Source organism: Gopherus evgoodei, chromosome 4 (genome assembly GCF_007399415.2).
Source record: "Gopherus evgoodei ecotype Sinaloan lineage chromosome 4, rGopEvg1_v1.p, whole genome shotgun sequence".
In the NCBI taxonomy this organism is placed as follows: Eukaryota; Metazoa; Chordata; order Testudines; family Testudinidae; genus Gopherus; species Gopherus evgoodei.
This window is the reverse complement of record NC_044325.1, coordinates 114,674,313-114,694,032: the sequence shown is the minus strand read 5'-3', so window position 1 is coordinate 114,694,032 and position 19,720 is coordinate 114,674,313. Positions and strand designations below refer to the sequence as shown.

The 19,720-nt window shown below is 41.4% G+C and overlaps 1 protein-coding gene across 6 annotated transcripts in view; it reads left to right on the top strand.

Annotated features, from left to right (window-relative positions):
* AP2A2 (adaptor related protein complex 2 subunit alpha 2) overlaps positions 1–19,720 on the top strand; it is a 91,738-nt gene that overhangs the window by 53,416 nt on the left and 18,602 nt on the right. For 2 of the 6 annotated variants that reach the window (XM_030560642.1, XM_030560641.1), the window contains exons 9-17: positions 661–829; positions 1,956–2,093; positions 3,375–3,557; positions 6,154–6,251; positions 6,439–6,670; positions 9,298–9,471; positions 13,885–14,034; positions 16,792–16,955; positions 19,230–19,307. In XM_030560642.1, the coding sequence (XP_030416502.1) occupies positions 661–829; positions 1,956–2,093; positions 3,375–3,557; positions 6,154–6,251; positions 6,439–6,670; positions 9,298–9,471; positions 13,885–14,034; positions 16,792–16,955; positions 19,230–19,307 (1,386 nt within the window). The remainder of the gene's footprint in view (positions 1–660; positions 830–1,955; positions 2,094–3,374; positions 3,558–6,153; positions 6,252–6,438; positions 6,671–9,297; positions 9,472–13,884; positions 14,035–16,791; positions 16,956–19,229; positions 19,308–19,720) is intronic. The other 4 variants (XM_030560647.1, XM_030560646.1, XM_030560645.1 and 1 more) reach the window with 3 other exon arrangements.

Genomic DNA, 19,720 nt, shown 5'->3' with positions numbered 1-19,720 from the left:
TATCTGGCAATAAAACTACATTGGTTTCTGCTTTAATACCAAGATGTATCTATCAGGGTTATGCTTTGATGGTGGCCTGAGCAGCCCTGTGTAGCCTCCTGGGATCCTGTGTTTCATATTTACTCACCATTACAATAAAATACAGGTTTGATATTTTTTAAATGTGGAAATTGTACAGGATGCCTCCATGATGGAGGAAAACTGTTTTTAATCATCTGGTAGTGAATGGGAGGAGAAATGTATCTGTCAGCCCTGCATTCATCTGCATGATGCAGAGAATTACATGCCTTAGTTGGGGGCAGCTGGACATACTTCAGTTGGAATGTTGCACCAGAGAATTGATTGTTTTGGTGTTTGAGAAATAGCCCCTGAGTTGGTGGATCTGGGCCCTGTTTCTAGTCTTAACCCACTTCTGTAATTTAGAGAGAGGCTATGAATGTTTACAATATATGAAAACTTAATTATCTCCTGCAATATTTAGATGTGCACTAACTGTCTCCATAGGGACAATTGAGTAGTTTCAGTTTAATTCTTATTCCTTTATAATAAAGCCAATTCTGATGCACACTACTCTTGTGGAGTAATTACCTAGTGTTCTTATAATATTTTTCTAATTTGTTGCTTTTTACCCTCTTTCACTTTCTCTCCTGTTCTGTGCAGTGAGCCAAACCTGCTAGTCCGTGCCTGTAACCAACTAGGTCAGTTCTTGCAGCACCGTGAAACTAATCTGCGTTATCTAGCACTGGAAAGCATGTGCACGCTTGCCAGCTCTGAATTTTCCCATGAAGCCGTAAAAACTCATATAGAAACAGTTATCAATGCATTGAAGGTAAATATCAAGCGTTTAAAAATTCTGGCATATGTTCTGCATCAGTTTTGACTCTGTTGCCCTTATGCTAAGCTCATCAGTGTTCTTACTTCTCAGAGTAGTCATGTCATAAGTTTTCTTTCTTAAGCCACATTATAACAACATTCAGATGTCAGGAGACAAGACTTAAAAAGGAAGGAAACAGTAGCCTGTACTGTACATTCTTCAAGGTTTTTCAGTGGATGGATGTTTGAACTGCAGTTGTGCCTAGAATAGTGGGGTTTGAGGCACAATTGCAATTCAGACATTCACTGATTAAAAACCCGCTAATGAATTTAACATGGGGGTGACAGATTCGGAACACAGTACAGAATTATTTATCAGATATCTTGATTTCTTCACTTTCTTGTCCAGTAGCACCTCTGAAGTGTATTTATTAATTTTTCTTCTAGATTCATAAGGGGCTTTTAATGCATTTAAGTGCAACATCCATTAATGCTGAATGTCTGCTTTAAAACCTCCAGATAGCTAGTTAATTTCCCCCTTGTTCTGACAAGTTGATAATCATAGTAATGCTTGTTAATGTCCCATAAGGTGGCAAATGCATAGTTCTGTACAAAAAGGTAATAGACCATAAGGGTTAAATGGGCCAGTACTATCTCTGCTTTACTTGGTAGGGTACTGGTTTGATACGTCATTTTATACTAAGTGCCTTTCCTGTTCTCCAGGCACTTCTCCAGATTTTAAAATATACAGTAGAAAAACAAAGTGCACCAACTGTGAAATAACTTGTACACAGTAACTCTTGCCCAAAATAAATAAATGGGCCTTGGCTAATCCCTTCCCTAGATGCATGATGGAGGTGGGAATGAAGCAAGCAGCTTGTATTACTGGAAATACAGTGTACTCCTAGGTTCTTGGTTGCAGAATGAACTCGCATAGTACCTCTGTAGGAATAACACAGATAACTGGCAATCATTAGAGTCAATCCATAACAGTAATTCAGTGTTCAATATGGAAGCTGCGTGTCTTCAGTAAATTACATAAATTGCAAATGAGAACTGAGTTAATTATTGGATTCTCTTGCCTGTCACATGATTTTCCATAGAACTTCTACTTTGAGTGAACATTATAACTTCTCTTACAGACCGAAAGGGATGTGAGTGTAAGACAAAGAGCAGTAGACCTCCTGTATGCCATGTGTGACCGAAGCAATGCCCAGCAGATTGTGGCTGAAATGCTAAACTACTTGGAGACTGCTGATTATTCCATTAGAGAAGAAATTGTGAGTTATTTGTGCCCCCTTTGCCAATCTCAATTAACCTGTGTTGGAAAAAACAGCATGCTGATGGATGTTGTGTAATCATTCTCTAGTAAAGATATTTTCAAGGTAGCCAAAATTTAAAAAGTGTGACCTGAAAGGTGGCTGTAGTCTAGTAATTCAGCTTTTTATTGTTAGAATTATGTGTGGTGTACTTGGGAGGAGTGTGATATTAAAAATGAAACTTTATTCTCAGATTCTGGATCGCACAGTACTACATACTATACTGTCAAATTTCCTTCACTGGCCTCAAGATTTGTATATGTTAGATTAGTGTTTAAATTGTATGATATACAGCAGAACTCCTAGTTTGTTTAAAAACTTAGTGTGACTAAATCAAAGTGCTAATTTGTGAAGTATGTCTGTATGTAATACTCTAATTGTTGCAAAACATAAAACCTGTCTTTCAATCCTGAGTACTTCTTGGAAATCAATACTTTATATGAGGTGAGAGTTAAAGTGGAGGGGAAGTGCTCAGGTATATTTTCTTGGCACCCTAAACATGCTGGCAAGATTTAAATGAAGATTAGTAATTGAAATGTCTATTCTTTGGTACCTGATGTAGTATTAAATATTGGCCCCCAGAACCTACTCAACAGCTATAACCTTTTAAGGCTTTACCAGAGATTTAGCGTTTTATATGCCAGTAATCTGGGAATATTTTTTACTTTGTACAACTGCAACAAATTGAGTTCTCTGATCAAGAATCCTTAATTGGCTAGCTTAAATTGATCAAAGATCTCACTTCTTGTACTGTCTTATTCTGTCAGCAACCTTCATTGATTTATTAATTATACAGCTCAAAGATACTATAGTCTGCTTTAACTTGTTTACTCTTCTCTCAACAAATGCTGTTATAGATATCTCATCTAGATTGGGGTGTATCAGGTGGTCTCCAGGCTGCTGTGTGTAAAAACAAAAGCGCTCTGACTTTCAGATCCACAGGTCTTAAATGGTTCAAATCTTAACTATATTTTTCTACATTATTTAGCCTGCCTTCACTAAGGCCCCAAGTGTATATTCAGGAAAAAACTGACACTAACATCAATAAAGGTTTTATATGAGCAAGGATTTCTGGAACCCTGTCATCAGATACTGTGTTTTCTACATTCCTCTTCGACTCAACACTTATTTCAGTGAACAGCGCTTCACAGTAACTTCTTCGCTTGAATCATGCCTTTTAGCTAAAGATACCCATTCATTGCAGGTTTCCTTAGATTTATTTCAGTGTTTTGTTTTGCTAAGGTGCTGAAGGTTGCAATTCTAGCTGAGAAGTATGCAGTGGATTATACCTGGTATGTGGATACAATCTTGAATTTGATTCGTATTGCTGGGGACTACGTCAGTGAAGAGGTGTGGTACAGAGTTATTCAGATTGTGATTAACAGGGACGATGTGCAAGGATATGCAGCAAAGACAGTCTTTGAGGTAAGAATGACAGTTTTTACACTTCCAAGATGGAAAGACCCTATGTTTCTGTATGGAAGTGCAAACTGCACAATATTATCCAATTAAAAACCATATTCTCATTAGCCATTCCCCTGATATGTTGATGGCAATTAAATAGTAGGACTTGAAAGAGAAGAATGACTTCAGTTGCGCACTGCCGAACCTTTATATCTTGAATCAGTGGATAGTCTTGCCAGAGACCAAAGTCAGTGGGAAACCTATTTCTGATTTGGTTTTCCCCTGGTTTTCATAGGTAATGCCACAAGACCTGGAGGATTTGTTACTTCGGAAGCTTCTGTTTTCAAAGTGGGTTTTACAAATACCTTTCTGGTGATATTGATAGTCCATACTCTTTAATCATAGTACTCCTGAAGGTATTTTATGAAGGTTATATCTAGTAAAAGTGAGACTTCAGCAAGTTTTTTAAAACAAACAGCTGATTTCCTCCATTATATTTGATCGGGGCGGGCAAACTTTTTGGCCTGAGGGCTGCATTAGATTTCAGAAATTTTGTGGAGGGCTGGTTAGGGGAGGCTGTGCTTCCCTGAAAAGCCAGGCATGGCCCAGTCCCTGCCCCCTACACCCCTCCCGGCTTCTTGCCCCCTGACGGCCAACCCCCTCGTTCCCTGCCGCCCCATCCACTCCCCCGCCCTTTATCCTATCCAACTCCCACACCTGCTTCCTGCCCCCTTACTGCACTGCCTGGAGCACTGATGGCTGGTGGTGCTACAGCCGTGCTGCCCGGCTGGAGCCAGCCACACAGCACAGAGCATCGGGTGAGACCGGGCTTTGCCCAGCTACCCAGAGCATTGCGCCAGCGGCGCGGTGCGCTGAGGCTGCAGGAGAGGGGGAACAGCAGGGGAGGGGTCAGGGACTAGCCTCCCGGGCCAAGAGCTCAGGGGCCAGGCAGGAGGGTCCTGCTGGCTGGATGTGGCCTGCAGGCTGTACTTTGCCCACCTCAGTATTAGGTGGTATCGACCTCTTATCCCTTTTTTACATAGTCAGATCACACATACAGAAATGGGATGAATTGCTTTTTTTGGTTTTCAAAAATATTGTGTTCATTGTTGTACCTCACCTATTCCATTCTATGAGAGTGAAGTACGGGACACAGCATTAGGGTGCTGCCTGCTTGGAAGCAAGGTGACAGTCATGAACTTGCACCCCAAATTACATATGCCGCAGACAGATGTCTCGCAGCTTTCTTTGCCTCCTCAGCGTAGAAGCATAGAGTCTTCACGTTCTTTCCTGCTGTCCTCCTGTGTCTCCTTCTATTCTTGCTGTCCTGTCAGAGCTCCATGAAATTATGTAAAAAATAAAGACAGAAATGAAGTCTGAGGCAGCTTCCAGCCTGAGGGCTGAGCACCACCCCTTCATGCTGACTTTTGTATCAGATACTGTAACTCTCACCTCCCGGTGAGTGTTGAGATGAGATGCTTAAATGGCAGTTATGATTTCACTGGCACTGTAGTGACTCAGTTGCTACTGGATTTTAAACCTGATCAGCTTAGTGGTTACCCCCTGCTCCCAGTGAATGTTGCGTGAGATTCCAGACTTGTTATTTCTCAGACCTGTGTTCTGCAACCACCTTTTGGCTTTGCCCCACACTTAGTCTCAGATCTGGAAGATCTTCATCACTTACTGTGACACCAGGGATCCTGCTGCCTTGTCTCGCTAACTCCAGTATGCTGGGATTTCATAGTTGAATTTCAAGAACAATCTCGAAGATCCTTTATGCATTCAGTGATACCTTAATGGGATATGACCATCATCCTGCAGGTTCTGATGGGTGTCCTGTTTGAGTTCTGCTTTATTGCTGTGATCTTGTCCAAATGAGGTAGTTGAACTTTTCCGTTTATTCTTGCCCACCTTTCTTTCCAGAAAGATGGATTTTCAGCATCCTTGGGGATTCATTCCAAAGATAAATACTGGATTCCCCTTTTACAAACTAGTATATTCACCCTTATCCCTATGACACAGTGCTGCTCTTGTTTGGATATTGAGCATGTTCTTGAGTTCAGAAGAAGCTGAGCAACTGTTTTAAGACTGTAACAAGGGAAAGATTACAGATTAATTTAATATTTTTGGGTGGGTCTGAGATCTCACTTAAGCTGATATGCCTCATCTTGAGTTTTAGAGGCCATTTAACTAGAGAAGCCTTCATTCACAGATGAGAACTTTCACAATTTTTGAGTTCCTTTCTTCCCAGTAGGTGGCACTGTAGAACACTATCCTATAATTCACTACTGTAGGATGGGAGAACAGGAAACTAACAATTACCAGTCAATAACTTTTTTCTTTGCCCCATTGCTATTTTTTTTTTTTTTGTATGTACTGCTTACATATGCATATTCCACTTTCTGCTCATAGGAGATAATGTGACCTGGCAGCTCTTTGCAGACCCGTGCAAGTGTTTTGTGGTTCATGCTTGAGGACCTTTTTCCCTACAAGTTGCAGAGCAATGTAGCATCGCTATAGTGATATCACCTAGAGTAGAATAACAGTCCTTTCTTTTGGTCATTGATCCTTGATTAAATTATTTGTCCAATGGTTTTGACTGAATGGTCTTTTACAGGCCCTTCAGGCACCAGCATGCCATGAAAATCTGGTAAAAGTAGGTGGCTACATCCTGGGAGAATTTGGAAATCTAATAGCTGGTGACCCAAGATCCAGGTAAGAACACCTAAAACAGACCACTTAAAATACTATAATTGTTTATCATGGAATCTTACAATGAATTCTTCTGGTTCTCTCAAATATTATGGTCACATACAGCTGAGTGTTGAACTGTTGTTATCATAATACATATGCATTAATTAATATCAGGAAAACTGAAGAAGCTGTATTTTTTTCCCTTAAGTCCTCTGATTCAGTTCAACTTGCTGCACTCCAAGTTTCATCTGTGTAGTGTCCCCACCCGTGCACTGCTTCTGTCTACCTACATCAAGTTTGTGAACCTATTTCCAGAAATCAAAACTACCATTCAAGACGTACTGCGCAGTGACAGTCAGCTGAAGAATGCTGATGTTGAGCTACAGCAGAGAGCCGTTGAGTACCTGAGGCTCAGTACCATTGCTAGTACTGATATCTTGGTAGGTACATAGAGTTAAATATGGAAAAGTCTTTGCAAGTGGGTGACTATCAAATACAATTCTAGGTCCTCTGTCTGGGCAGGATTCTACTTAAATATTTTAGTGGATGTTGCTTAGTAAAGGGACTGCCCAGAACTTTGTTAAGATGAAGTTATGGTTGCCCAGTACTGTCTTATGCCATTCCAGACGATCGAGTTCTGCTACATTCCAAACTTCTGAAAATCAAAAAATGAACAGATAAGGTATAATGCAAATAGAAATAGAATAGAGTTAAGATGCATGGCACCCTGACAGCCCAGCTTTAACTCTGCTCCTTGGCTCTGGCAGTAGTCATTGGAATGGTTCACGAAAAGTGGAGCTATAGTAGGTAGACTTGAAGAGGGCTATGGTAAAGTGTCAATCTGTTATGGTCCACTGATATGAATTGCAGCATTTATCTGCATGTACTGCAACAGTGTTCATTGTTAGGTGTAGCTGTTTTGAATGGTGGAGGGATTAGTTGGAGCAGGTTGACAGAGTGCTATGGTAAGATGAAGAGAGCTGCATGTTTATCTTCAGGAGTTAAGTATGACTATTCTCAAATTTGAGCTCTTTAGGTTGTGTCAGTAATGATTCACAGAAGTTTTGTCATGGGGTTTTGTCAGCAGTCTTCTGACATACAAGTCTCCATGACTAAATGAGATGTAAGTGATGTAATCCTCCTGACAAAGGTGAAGGAGTGGTAACATTTAGCAAGACTGGGGCGATTTGTGGGGAGTGACCTCCGAGTGCAGGCCATGTGTAGGTAGCTCATGTTATGCCATGCTTGATCTAAACCAGAGTTTTGCCTCAGCAAAGAGAAGGTGTTAAACTTTGTCTTAGAGTGCTTATGATCTGTTCCCAGACTGTTGGGTAACATCTCTAAGGGTATAGTGGTGGTATGTGTTGTGGCATATTGAGGCATTATTCAGAGTTAATGTTGCTTTGAAGGGGTAGTGTATATCTTAACTCTGTGTTTTCTTAATTTTCAGAGCTTTCAGTGTAGCTGAACTTGATGTCCTAGAATGACATGAAGCAGCGCCAGGCAACCTTAATGTTGTGTCAAGTTTTTAGGCAGATAAATTCCGTGTGTGTTTGTGTATGTGGCTTTTTTTCCCTTTCTGCTCTGTCGACATTTTTGAGCTCTTAAAGAGCAACAGTTAGAGGCATGGAATTTCACTGAAGGATCATAGTAAAAATATTTTCAGAAACCCAATTCTTCATCAAAGCTCTAGACATTGAACTGGGTTTAAAAATCAGTGTTTGGATGATTCCTTACACTAAGGGGTGGTATACACTGAAAAGTTACATCAGCGTTGCTACCTCTCTCAGGGAAGTGAAAACCCACATCCTGAGAGATGCAATTAATGTAGACAGTACTAGGTCAGTGGAAGAATTCTTCAGTCTACCTAGCTACTGTCTCTTGGGGAGGTGGACTACCTGCAGAAGAGGTTCTCAAACTGGGGCCATGGAATGTATTCTTTGGGAGTACGGGGCGAGAAACCACTCAGCCTTCAGAAAGGAGCAACTGGATAGTGGTGGCTGCTGGCTGGGCATGCCCCTCTGAAGGCAACACCACTGCCAGCAGCATCATAAAAGTAAAGGTGGCAATGCCATATCATGCCATCCTTTTTCTGTGCTGCTTCTTGCAGTGGCACTTCCTTCACAACTGGGCACCTGTCCAGCAGCCGCCACTCTCCGCTCTGCCTTCACAGCTGGGCAGCCATATATGCATAAGTCATAATGGTTACATTACTCCAAATGCTTACTGCACAGTCTTTATCTTCTATATCACTAGTGCTCATTTCATTGAATGCTCCTAAAGTAAAGCCAGAATCTGCATATGGATTTTGGAGCACTTTAAAATCTCTTAAACCAGAACAAAGCTTCAAAAAGGAGCCTCCATAAAATGCAGGCAAAGAACAACTAACTTACATAACACAGATTCTCCAGAAATTACCACAAAATAGGACTTGAACTCACAGTGCATGCGTGTTGCTTAGATACAATGTCCATAGCATGTCATCTTGAGCCACCCAATTACTGTGATGACAGACAACCTGCAAACCCTCTAGTCTTGCTGCATGTGTGTATTTTGCTGTTTTATCAGTTTAGGTCAACTTGACCTGGAGTTCTAAACTTAATAACTCTCTATACTGCTTCTCCAAAGGCACATGGGTGCTCTGCACTACTGAGATAAATCCCAAGGGGTGATATCAGTTTGGGAAGGATCAAAACCAGGTGATTTTATAAAAATTACTGGTTTTTTTTTTAAGGGGATTGCATCTCAGGAATCGCTTTCTCAGATGACCCTAAATTTGGACCATAAACCCTACCTATTATGCATCCCCATGAGGCACAGCAAATAAAACAATCAGAGTCGGCTTATGGCTTTAAAGCACTTAATTCTTTTAAACAGTAAGCAACTCTCAACATTAACTATAGCAGAGCTATTGCATAGGTGGTGGATTTCTGTACTCTGCCACAAGAAACAATGCTATAGTGGTGTATTCTTCGAAAGGTTGGGATGATCTGTTTTCTTGCAAGTGTCTACCTGTCTGAAGATGTGTGTTGTATTGAAAACTAATATTAGCTTATTTCATGGCAAGGCAACTGTGCTAGAAGAAATGCCTCCATTTCCAGAGAGGGAGTCATCCATTCTGGCTAAGCTGAAGAAGAAGAAAGGCCCTGGCACAGTTACTGACCTAGAAGAGATCAAAAAGGAGAGGAACTCTGATGTGAATGGAGGCACTGAATCCACCCCTGTTAATGCCAGTACTGTGGTATGTTTCTTTAAGTAATTATACTACTTGTGATAACCAATCTAATACCAATTATGATTTTCTAGGAGGGAAATGAAGAGAGTGCTTACATTTAGCTTGTTCATTGACTTGTATTGTACATTCAGTGTTTCTTAAATTTGAGGCTCCTGATGTTTGTATAAAGTAGCTGGAAAAGCAGTATTTTAATTCCAAAGATGAGGGAAGTAGCCGGTAGAATTTGCAGAAGTTGAAGTCTGGAGGGGGGCCAGATTAGACCAAGACTGTGTGCTTTTGATAATCTGTGTATAGTTAAAGATATTTTAACAGTTTCAAAGTAACATTCTGAAAAGAAAAGGTTGACATTTTCTCATTCGTGGGATAAATTTTGGACAAAGCATGTTTGAATAATCAACTTCATTAACACTCTTAGAGGCTAATTATCTGTAATGTAGTTCTGTGAAACATTTTAAGCTAGATGTTCTAATTTTCTCTAGTACAGATTGACTTTTTCCAGTTTATTTTTCTGTTTCAAAGCATTCAGGATACTACTGCACTTAATGTAATTTAACGTGGATGTACTTTAAACTGATTTAACCCTTACTTATATTCATTTATATAAAGTCATAACTTGAGTTAAATTGGTGCACGTTTTAAGTGTAAACAACCTCAGTCCTGGGCTTTTCCTGATCTGTATCTCCCAATTATGCTGAATTGCAAGGTGGTTTTGTGATGGATTGCTGTCTACTTGACTGACTAGGATGAGATTCATTATCTCTTGTAACTAAAAGCAAAACCAAAATCTGTAACTATTAGGATTAATTTTCTAAGCTTTTTAACATTCTGTTCTTAGCCTTGTAACACATTCTGTGCCCATCTTTTTAAATGCTTCTCCTTTTAGATTTAGCAAACATACTATGCTTTCCCTATTGAACTCTTTTATAGTGAATGATACACTGTACCACTGTATTTGAAAGTTAGTGATCCAAGTTTTTCATCCCAAGATGATGATGTCCTCCATTTTCTTCTGAATGGATATTAAGCCAACCTTCTTGCATACTGTTTCTTCCACAGTGTAGTGTTTCATACTGCATTATTAGGGAGGAGTGCATGGTAGGGAGAGGTTCTTAGAGGTCTTGTTCATATCGATTCCAATTAGGTGTGCGTGCTCTGCGTGCACAATCATTGGAAGATTTTTACCCTAGCAACTCTTGGTGGGTCATCTGTGGTGCCCCCTGGTGTGGCGCCCTTATGGCACCGGATATATGCCCCTGCTGACCCAGCACCCCCTCAGTTCTTTCTTACCGCGCGTGGCCCATGACTGTCATTGGAACTGTGGAGTGCAGCTAGCTGTTCTCCACCTTCCCTAGCATTTGTCTTTAGTCTGTGTTAATAGTTCTCATTAGTGATAAGTAGTTGTTAATTGTTGTTTACAGTTGTAGTGTAGTGTAGTTTTAGTTTAATTTAGTTTCTGAAATGGAGCTGGGACCTTCCCCCTCCCCCCCTCCCCCCCCCGGCCTGGTGCATAGGCCCATGCCGGGGTCTCTAGGTTTCAAACCCTGAGGCAATGCTGAAGGGAGACCCCCATGACTCCTGCCTAAGGTGTCTAGGGGAATCCCACTAAGCAGACACTTGCCACATTTGTAAGGCCTTCAAGCCAAGGACCAGAAAGGAGCGTGACTCTAGATTGAAACAGCTCCTCATGGAGGAGGCACTTACCTCGGTCCCTTCCACTTCACGGGATCCAGCGCTGTCATCCTTGGTGTGAAGTGCCCCTGCGGCACCGACTGATCTGGCACTGCATTCGGACTCGTTGAAAGACACGCGCCAGATCTTCACAGTCCTCCACCCCCACTGCACTGGTCACTGTTTCCGAGTCAAAGGAAGAAACATTCCAAGCAGTTGCCAGCTGCTTCCAGCTCGTTGTCTCACCATCTGCCAGCGCCTCCCGCACTGCGGCCAGAGCCGCGTCCGTTGCCGGAGTGCATGGGCCAATTAACGGCTCCTGCACTGTAGACTCCAGCACCGCAAGGGCCCTCGAGTCCGGTGCTTGTGAGCTCCCTGGTACGCACAGTGGTTGAGCTGGGACTGCCTTCTACACTAGAGACCTTCTCAACAGCACAGGACTTGATCGTGCTCATGGAGCCGGTTTTTCAGCAGCCCCCAACACCGCCTGTGAGGACATTCCTGTCAAAAGGGAAGTCGTCCCTGATGCAACCGCCCAGCGAAGCAGGACAGCACTGTTCCCGGTCCCAGTCATCATCCCGGCACCCGTCTAGGTGCTGCTCGCAGTCCCCGCAGCGATCTCGTTCTCTGCGACGGTCGCATTTGTGCCGCCATTCAGACTTGAGGAGATCTGAATCACGATACGGCCGGTACCTATCGGACTCTCAGCACTGGTCCCGGGGCCGATCTCGTCTGAGGTCTCCAAGATCCAGATCAGGCTCACGGTACCGCTATGCCCGCAGGCACCATTCACCCTCTCGGTACCACTCCGCATCATGCCTCCGGTCTCCGGCACCGAGGGACTCGGTACTATCCTGTACAGCACAGCCTTGGCCATCCTGCTCCGTTTCTGCATTGTTACACTCACAAGGTGGCTTCCATGCCCAGGACCAGGGTGAGAGCAACGCAGGCCAGTGGCAGGAAGGAGGCCAATACCTGGGCCAGGAACCTCCACAGTGGTCCTTTTGTTTCCACAAATTAGACAGCCAGCTCCTACATGGGACCTCAACCTGGTCCTCTCCAGGCTCATGGTGGCCCCTTCGACCTCATGGCTACCTGCTCGTTCCTGTACTTTTCCTGGAAGACAGCCTTCCTCATAGCTATCACTCTGGTGAGACGTGTATCAGAGCTTAGAACTCTCACATCGGAACCACCGTATATGGTGTTTTTTAAGGACAAAGTACAGCTGCGACCACACCCTACCTTCCTTCCTAAGGTGGTGTCTGCCTTCCATGTCAACCAAGACATCTTCCTTCCAGTTTTTTATCCAAAACTGCACGCTTCTTGACAGGAACAACAGCTGCACTCCCTGGATGTTCACAGGGCCCTCGCTTTTTACATTGAGCAAACGAAACCCTTTTAGAAAGATGACCCAGCTGTTCGTAGCTGTGGCAGACTGGATGAAGGGGCTCCCGGTATCCACCCAACGCATCTCATCCTGGATTACATCATGTATCCATGCGTGCTGTGACTTAGCTGGTGTCCCAGCTACACACCTGACCACCCACTCCACTCTGGCTCAATCTTCGTCTTCTGCCTTCCTGGTTCATGTACCCATACAGGAGATCTGTAGGGCAGCGACTTGGTCATCGATACATACCTTTGCTTCCCAGTATGCCATAGTACAGCAGTCCAGGGAAGATGTGGCATTTGGTTCAGTGGTCCTTCGCTCCACGACTTCTCACTCAGACCCCACCACCTCAAGGTAAGGCTTGGGAGTCACCTAATTGGAACTGATATGAGCAAGCACTCGAAGAAAAGATGGTTACTCACCTATATAATGGTTGATCTTAGAGATGTATTGCTCATATCCATTCCAAACCCACCCTCCTTCCCCTCTGTGAGAGTAGCCGGCAAGAAGGAACTGAGTGGGCACTGGTCGGCAGGGGCATATATCTGGCACCATAAGGGCACCACTCCAGGGGGCACCTCAGCCGACCCACCGAGTGTTGCTAGGGTAAAAATCTTCCGATGATTGTGCACGCAGCGCACGCACACCTAATTGGAATGGATATGAGCAACACATCTCAAAGAAGAACAGTTACAAAGGTGAGTAACCGGCTTTTCCAAACAGCATCTTCCTAATCAACTAACTTCAGTTTATGCCGCTCTATCCAGAGAAGAGCTTCACTTATTTCTTATTGCATGGAAATATAGAATGGGGGGGAACCTGTTACCTTCTGAAACACTTTTTTGGGTGTGATTCTAGTGTAGACATAAATAAGCATCTGCACCTAAATTAAGTGTGAAATATCAGAGGGGTAGCTGTGTTAGTCTGTAGCCACAAAAACAACGAGGAGTCTAGTGGCACCTTAAAGACTAACAGATTTATTTGGGCATAAGCTTTCTTGGGTACCCCCCCCCCAATTCTTCAGATGCATGGAATGAAAATTACAGATACAGACATAGATATACTGGCACATCTATGTCTGTATCTATGCCTATATTTGTAATTTTCACTCTGTGCATCTGAAGAATTAGGGGGTTTTACCTATGAAAGCTTATGCCCAAATAAATGTTAGTCTTTAAGGTGCCACCGGGCTCCTCGTTGTTTTAACTTAAGTGTGCAATACCAAATCTGCTGTAGCTCTGATATTTGGATGCATAGGTTAAGCACATGCGAATAGTGGAGCACACACAATTCTTGGTTTTGTTACTGATTATTTGATTTTTTTTTTTTTAATTCCTTTTTTTTCTGCATACTGTTTGAAGGCCTTGCCTGATTCTCCACTTCAGGGCTCACTGGCTGAACTAGTTATTGGGCCCAGACCTCGCCCTTCTCGTCTGAATTCTTCTCATTTAGCCATCCACAACCTTCAGACAGGAATTCCTCCTTTGTTTAAAGGATTCTTCACTTCTAAGGTCTTTTGATTAGTCCTGTTGCAGGCATGAAGTCTTAAAACTTTTTGCTTTTTGGTGCTTGCAATTATTCATGACAAGGCCTGCGCTACTTTGGGAAGTGGTTTGGGAGTGAATTATTAACATGCATGCCTATTTCAGTTTAAATATCCAGTTGTCTTAAACACTGATATACAGTCAACTAAGAAATTCAAACTTTTCATGAATAATCAGATACTATAGTGAATTGTTTCTAAATCCTCCTGTTGCTGTAATTTCTCATGTTCCCTTGCTCTCCATTACCTGATAGATGTTGCTATACTTTCATGGGTTTCCCTCTTAGCTACTCTGCAAATACTAGAAATGTCACCAGACTAGAGTCCATCCCATTCAAGACCTTCTGTTCTCTTGCAGGGTGAGATTTGCGCAATAGTTTAAAACCTTGGCATTGCTAGGCTACCTCTATTGTTTGGTAATTGTAATTTCCTTTTGACATAAGTGCATTTGGATATTTCAGAATTCCCAGTAAGGCAGGATCTTACTCTGCTGTCCCTCTACCCCCATTAGTATATACCTAATACTAATTTACAGTCACTTGCTGCTTTTCTTCCCTTGAGGGAAGTAGTAAACATTTAACCCAAGCCAATAAATGCTTTGCACGGGTGTCTTTAGCATAGCATTGATATTAATTTTTCTGTTGATCATGTTAGTTCCCTTCAAATTTTAACATGTGGTTTTTTTGTTTGTTTTAATCTCTAAAGAGCAGCAATAACATGGAAATTTTTCCTTAACTTCATCTTTACCTATAATGGGAGTTTAATTTGCAGCACACTTCTTCAACTAGTTAGCTTTTCATAGTGGATTTAGAAGACCTCTTATGACTACAGATCTATATTGGCCTTGGGTTTTTTTTTAAATATATTTTTGAGGGGTGGTACCCAACGTAAGATGCCTGACCTAACATAATTCTCAAGCGAGAGCCACACTAAACGGAGACACCTTTTAAGGTGTCTCAACTTGGGTACCCAAAATCACTGGTCACTGCTGAAAATTTTGACCCTCAGTGGTAATGAAGGGTATGAGAAGTGTTATCAGTACTGTGTATATATGGTATGGTTGAAGTTTTTAACTGTATTAAACTAAATGGACCCAAAGAGCAGTTGTTGGTTTGATTCTCCACTGCTTAGTTGACTGACAGAAAGTCAGTCCTAGCTTGCTGATTTTCAGCTGCCAAGCCTCAACATAAATTAAACCTGAAGGGGGCAGCATAGACTTATGCTGCTGGTGAAAGACCAAGGCTCTTATTCCAATGTAGAATTGGGTACAGTGGTGCCTAGTTCAACCATGCCATCTCCCATGCCGCACCCTTGACATTCACCTTACCTCCCATTATACAGGAAGGGGTGTGGTTCCAGCACAAAGGTGGTGGAGCTGCCAGTGTAGATGGAAATCGCCAATGCAGATCTTTAGCTGCTTCAGGTTTGCTTTGTGCACCAGAGAATCTGTCCCAAATAACCATTACCAATTTTAAAAATGGTCACTTTTTTAAATGCTTATGAATTTTTTGAAATGTACAGTGGAATCACTTAAAACTTTAGAAAAAAATAAATCGAGCTCTGTTTAGCACATGTTGTGAAGTTCTACAAAAAGAAAAATATTTCCATTCCAAATCAGTGTAATAAGGCCCCAATTTAGCTTTCATTATAATTCACTATGGAATCACAATTTGCAAACCTGTACACATTGTGATTAGGAGTTTACATAAGTAAATTGTCACTATATGTCCACTTATTAATATCTTGCTTTTTTTCCAGGAGAAGGTTAACTGCCTTTCCCTCGATCTCCTTCCCTTTTAGGAAGAGGGAAAATTCCCAACCAACCGTCCAAGAAATAAAAGTTCCACAAACTTTTAATGCCAGATTCTCCATCCACTGGAACTCCTTGTTCATTTTACTTCCTTTGTGACTTAAGTGATGTTACTCTACTTGTTTTGGGAAATCTTATACTAGATTTTATTTCCTTTCTTAACCAATGTTAATTTAGGAGCATCCTGGTTTCTGGCTTATTAGTCTCAATACTTCTTTTTTGAGTGTATGCATGGCTTCAGAACTTAATGTTCAAGTGTATGAACAAAGAACTATACTTTGTTAAAAATAAAGGGTTTTTAATATTCAGGAAAACATGAGTTTTAGGCATCTGGGTTTGTCAAAATGTCCTGAAATTTAGGTTTACACAATGGTTTGTCATGTTGGGACACAAGTATTTTGGATTAGAGCTGTGTAAAGTTGGAGTTTGCAAAATAGTGCAGATTAACCTGTACTGTTTTTGATGTTCAAAGGTGAAGGAGGGAGATAACTTAACTTAACTTAACTTAACTTAACTTAACTTAACTTAACTTAACTTAACTTAACTTAACTTAACTTAACTTAACTTAACTTAACTTAACTTAACTTAACTTAACTTAACTTAACTTAACTTAACTTAACGCACCCTCATTCTTCTTGGTATTTGGTTTACAACTGGCTTTATGGGAAGGTAAAATCTAGTTATGGGAAACTAGCAGTTTTTTGGCTATGAAACTACCTGTCTGAGGCCATTCAAAGGGCAAGGTGATAGCCATATGTGGAAGATGTTGTTGTTTCCTACAAACAAAACTGTTGTAAAAATCTGAGCCAGTCTTTATTGGGGAGCAGGGGATTAGGCACAGATTTGCTTGGCCTTTGTATTAGTATATATATGAATTAAATGCAACTTTAAGGTGTTCCATTTTATCTTCTACAGTCTACTCCTTCTCCATCAGCAGACCTTCTGGGCCTCGGTGCAGCTCCTCTCACCAGCTCTGCTCCTCCACCTTCCACTACTGGTAGTTTGCTGGTGGATGTATTTTCGGACTCTGCTTCTGTGGTTGCACCTCTTGCTCCTGGCTCTGAAGATAACTTTGCAAGGTAGTTAAAATAATTCTCAACTGAGTTGGGCGTAGGTGGTGCCTCTTATCTTCCACCTTTTCCACTCTACCCTTATGAAGAGTACAAACAACTGAAACTTCCCCCCCTTAAGAACAACATAGCTTTGTCAGTCCTACTTAATGTCATGTGAAGGGAATTTGTATACTAATATAATCACATAAGGGCAAGCTTAGAGTTTGTTTATTTTATGCTTAATATCCAGATTATATTGAGTACAGTTAGACTTAAATGCAATGATAAGGTCAGTGGATAACTTTGGGCCTGGCCATAAATAATTTGTATTTTATTGCTTTCAGTTTTAGGTGCATAAAGGTACCCTGTTCTTCCGTGCGTTTCCATATCAGGCTGTAGGTATTAATGTATTAGTTTGTAGTGGTGTACTGTTATTTCAGATTTTGGATTATCCAGCTGAAATTGAATAGAATTCCTTTCTTATTCCTGGGTCATGCAGGACTCTAGCGATTGTGTCCTTGCATCTGTAACAAATCACTGTTGTTGGCACAGGGTGAGTAGGTTATTGCTAATTTGTCTCTGTGACAGCAGATCTCCTAGAGCTATTAAACATAGTCTGTCTGAATGCAATAAACCAGTCACAGACCTGAAGGCATATTTAATTTGGCTTTTATATGTTGTTTATGACCTAACTACAGTCAATGGCCTCATTGTGAAGAAGCAAAAAAACTTTAAACAATGTCCCTTGTATTTAAAAGTACATATTATCCTACATTCCAGCGTACCTTTTTAATTCAATGATCAATAACTGCTTTTATGTTATCAGCATTTTAGGTGACGTTCTCAATATAAAGCTTTCAGGCACTGTTCACAGGACATTAAATTCTTGGGTGTCGGTGTAAATATTATGAGGATCCATATTACTGCTAGCTTTTTCTAGCAGAGTTCTAGCACACTAGCAGAGCTGATATTAAGTAGAATATGTAACCTGAATCTCTTGTCATTGAACACTTAGCTGAAAAACATTTGACTATAGTTAAGAGTGCCTAGTCAATCAGGGTTGTTTTTTTTTGTTTGTTTGTTTTTTAAATTCGCACTGTGTCAAACCTCTGATTATAACATCTGCTAAACAAGATTTAATACAACTGTGGACCAAGTATTTAAAGTAATGGAGGGCAGCTAAGCCATTGCAGTATACAGCAGTCATGCTTTGTGTGTTCCTGCTCTCCTGTTAAGTATAGGGATAAGTATGTGCTCCAGCACAGCTCTGTAAAATTGCCAGGAGAAAGTACCAGCCCAGACACAATCTACTTGCCTGCAGTTTGCTATGGTTGAAAAATTTCATCCTAAAATATTTCATTCTTGCAAGATAGTGGATTGTATTAAAGACAAATTTAAGTGGCTCATACATGGTAACCTTTAGTGTGTCGCAGTAAAGTTAACCAATGTTTTAGAGCTGGCATCTGCTATACCTCTCCTCTGTCCTTTCTCTTCATTTAATGTTAAGCTGGTAGTTCAGGAGTGATCTGCAGGGGTGAAGCATTAATGCTTCATATGTGGACATTTGCTGCAGAAAAATGAGTAGCGTTGCCAACCCCTATCGTGTTGCAGTCATTACGTTTGGTAAAGTGCTTGTCTAAGGTAGTTACTACCTAAGTGTCTTCTACAGTAACCTCTGCTACTTTCCCATAAGTAGTAAAGTGGGGTTAAGGAGGAAATCTGTTACTTGGTTAAGGGATGTTCTGGACAGTCTACCAGTGTATTTACTGTTATATAATTGTTCTAAAATGTTTTGGCAATGCTTGTTCTTTCATTCAAGCAGTACAGTTTTATTAGAGTTTGAGAAAAGCACGACTGTAACTAGAAATGCTTCCAGTGGCAATGAGGACCTGGCATCCGTATGCAGACTAAGAAAGTTAATGGGCGTTCTTAAATATGGACTTAATCCACATTTTTTTTGCACAATGGTGCTTGGTCTTAGATGTCTAAAAAGGATTTAGAGGCCTGAAGTGGTGTGATTTTAAGTGCTGAACATTTCCACTCTTATTGAACTCAATGGGGACTGCAGGTGTTCAGCCCCTCTGAAAAATCCAGTTGCTTAGATGGCTAAAGTATTTAGGTACCTAACTCCAGATGTCTTAATTAAAAAATGTAGGCCTTGGTGTGTCATATCCCAAAGTGCTGTTCTGAGGGAGGAAATAAAGGAAATGACTAAGCTCTTTTTTTTTTTTTTTAAACTAACGTATAACTCTTGCCATCTCTATTGCTACCTCCTTTCTTCCTTTGCGCTGCTTGAATTAGCCCTGACCTGGCTTCATCTGAGGTAGTTTCTGAGGAACCAGCTGATACTGTGCATGATGCTGATGAGCTTATTCACAAGTAAGCAATACTAAAATCTTGCAAAGATGGGCAGCTTCCAGAGCATTATCACAAAATAATCAGAAATCACACAGCAGGGGATTAAACTAAGTATTAACCCACTATTTTTCAAAGTGGCCAGTGTCTTTTCTAGACATGCAGTAAGACTGGTAATGCACAGAGCTGGTTATAGATACTGGGTTGCATAGCTGTATACTCATTCACAACTTTGCCAGTGCAGCTCAGCTCTCACCTGCAATACCACATGCTGCTCTAAAACTAGGCCTCTCCTCATCAGTGTTAGTTGTATGCCACGTTTTGCAATCATTTTGGGGTTGAGAACAAATGTAACTGGGGATTAGGTAGGCATAGCCAAGAGTATTGGTATTGCAAGTGCACTTTGTTCAAGTGCTTAGTAGGTGAGACACTGAATT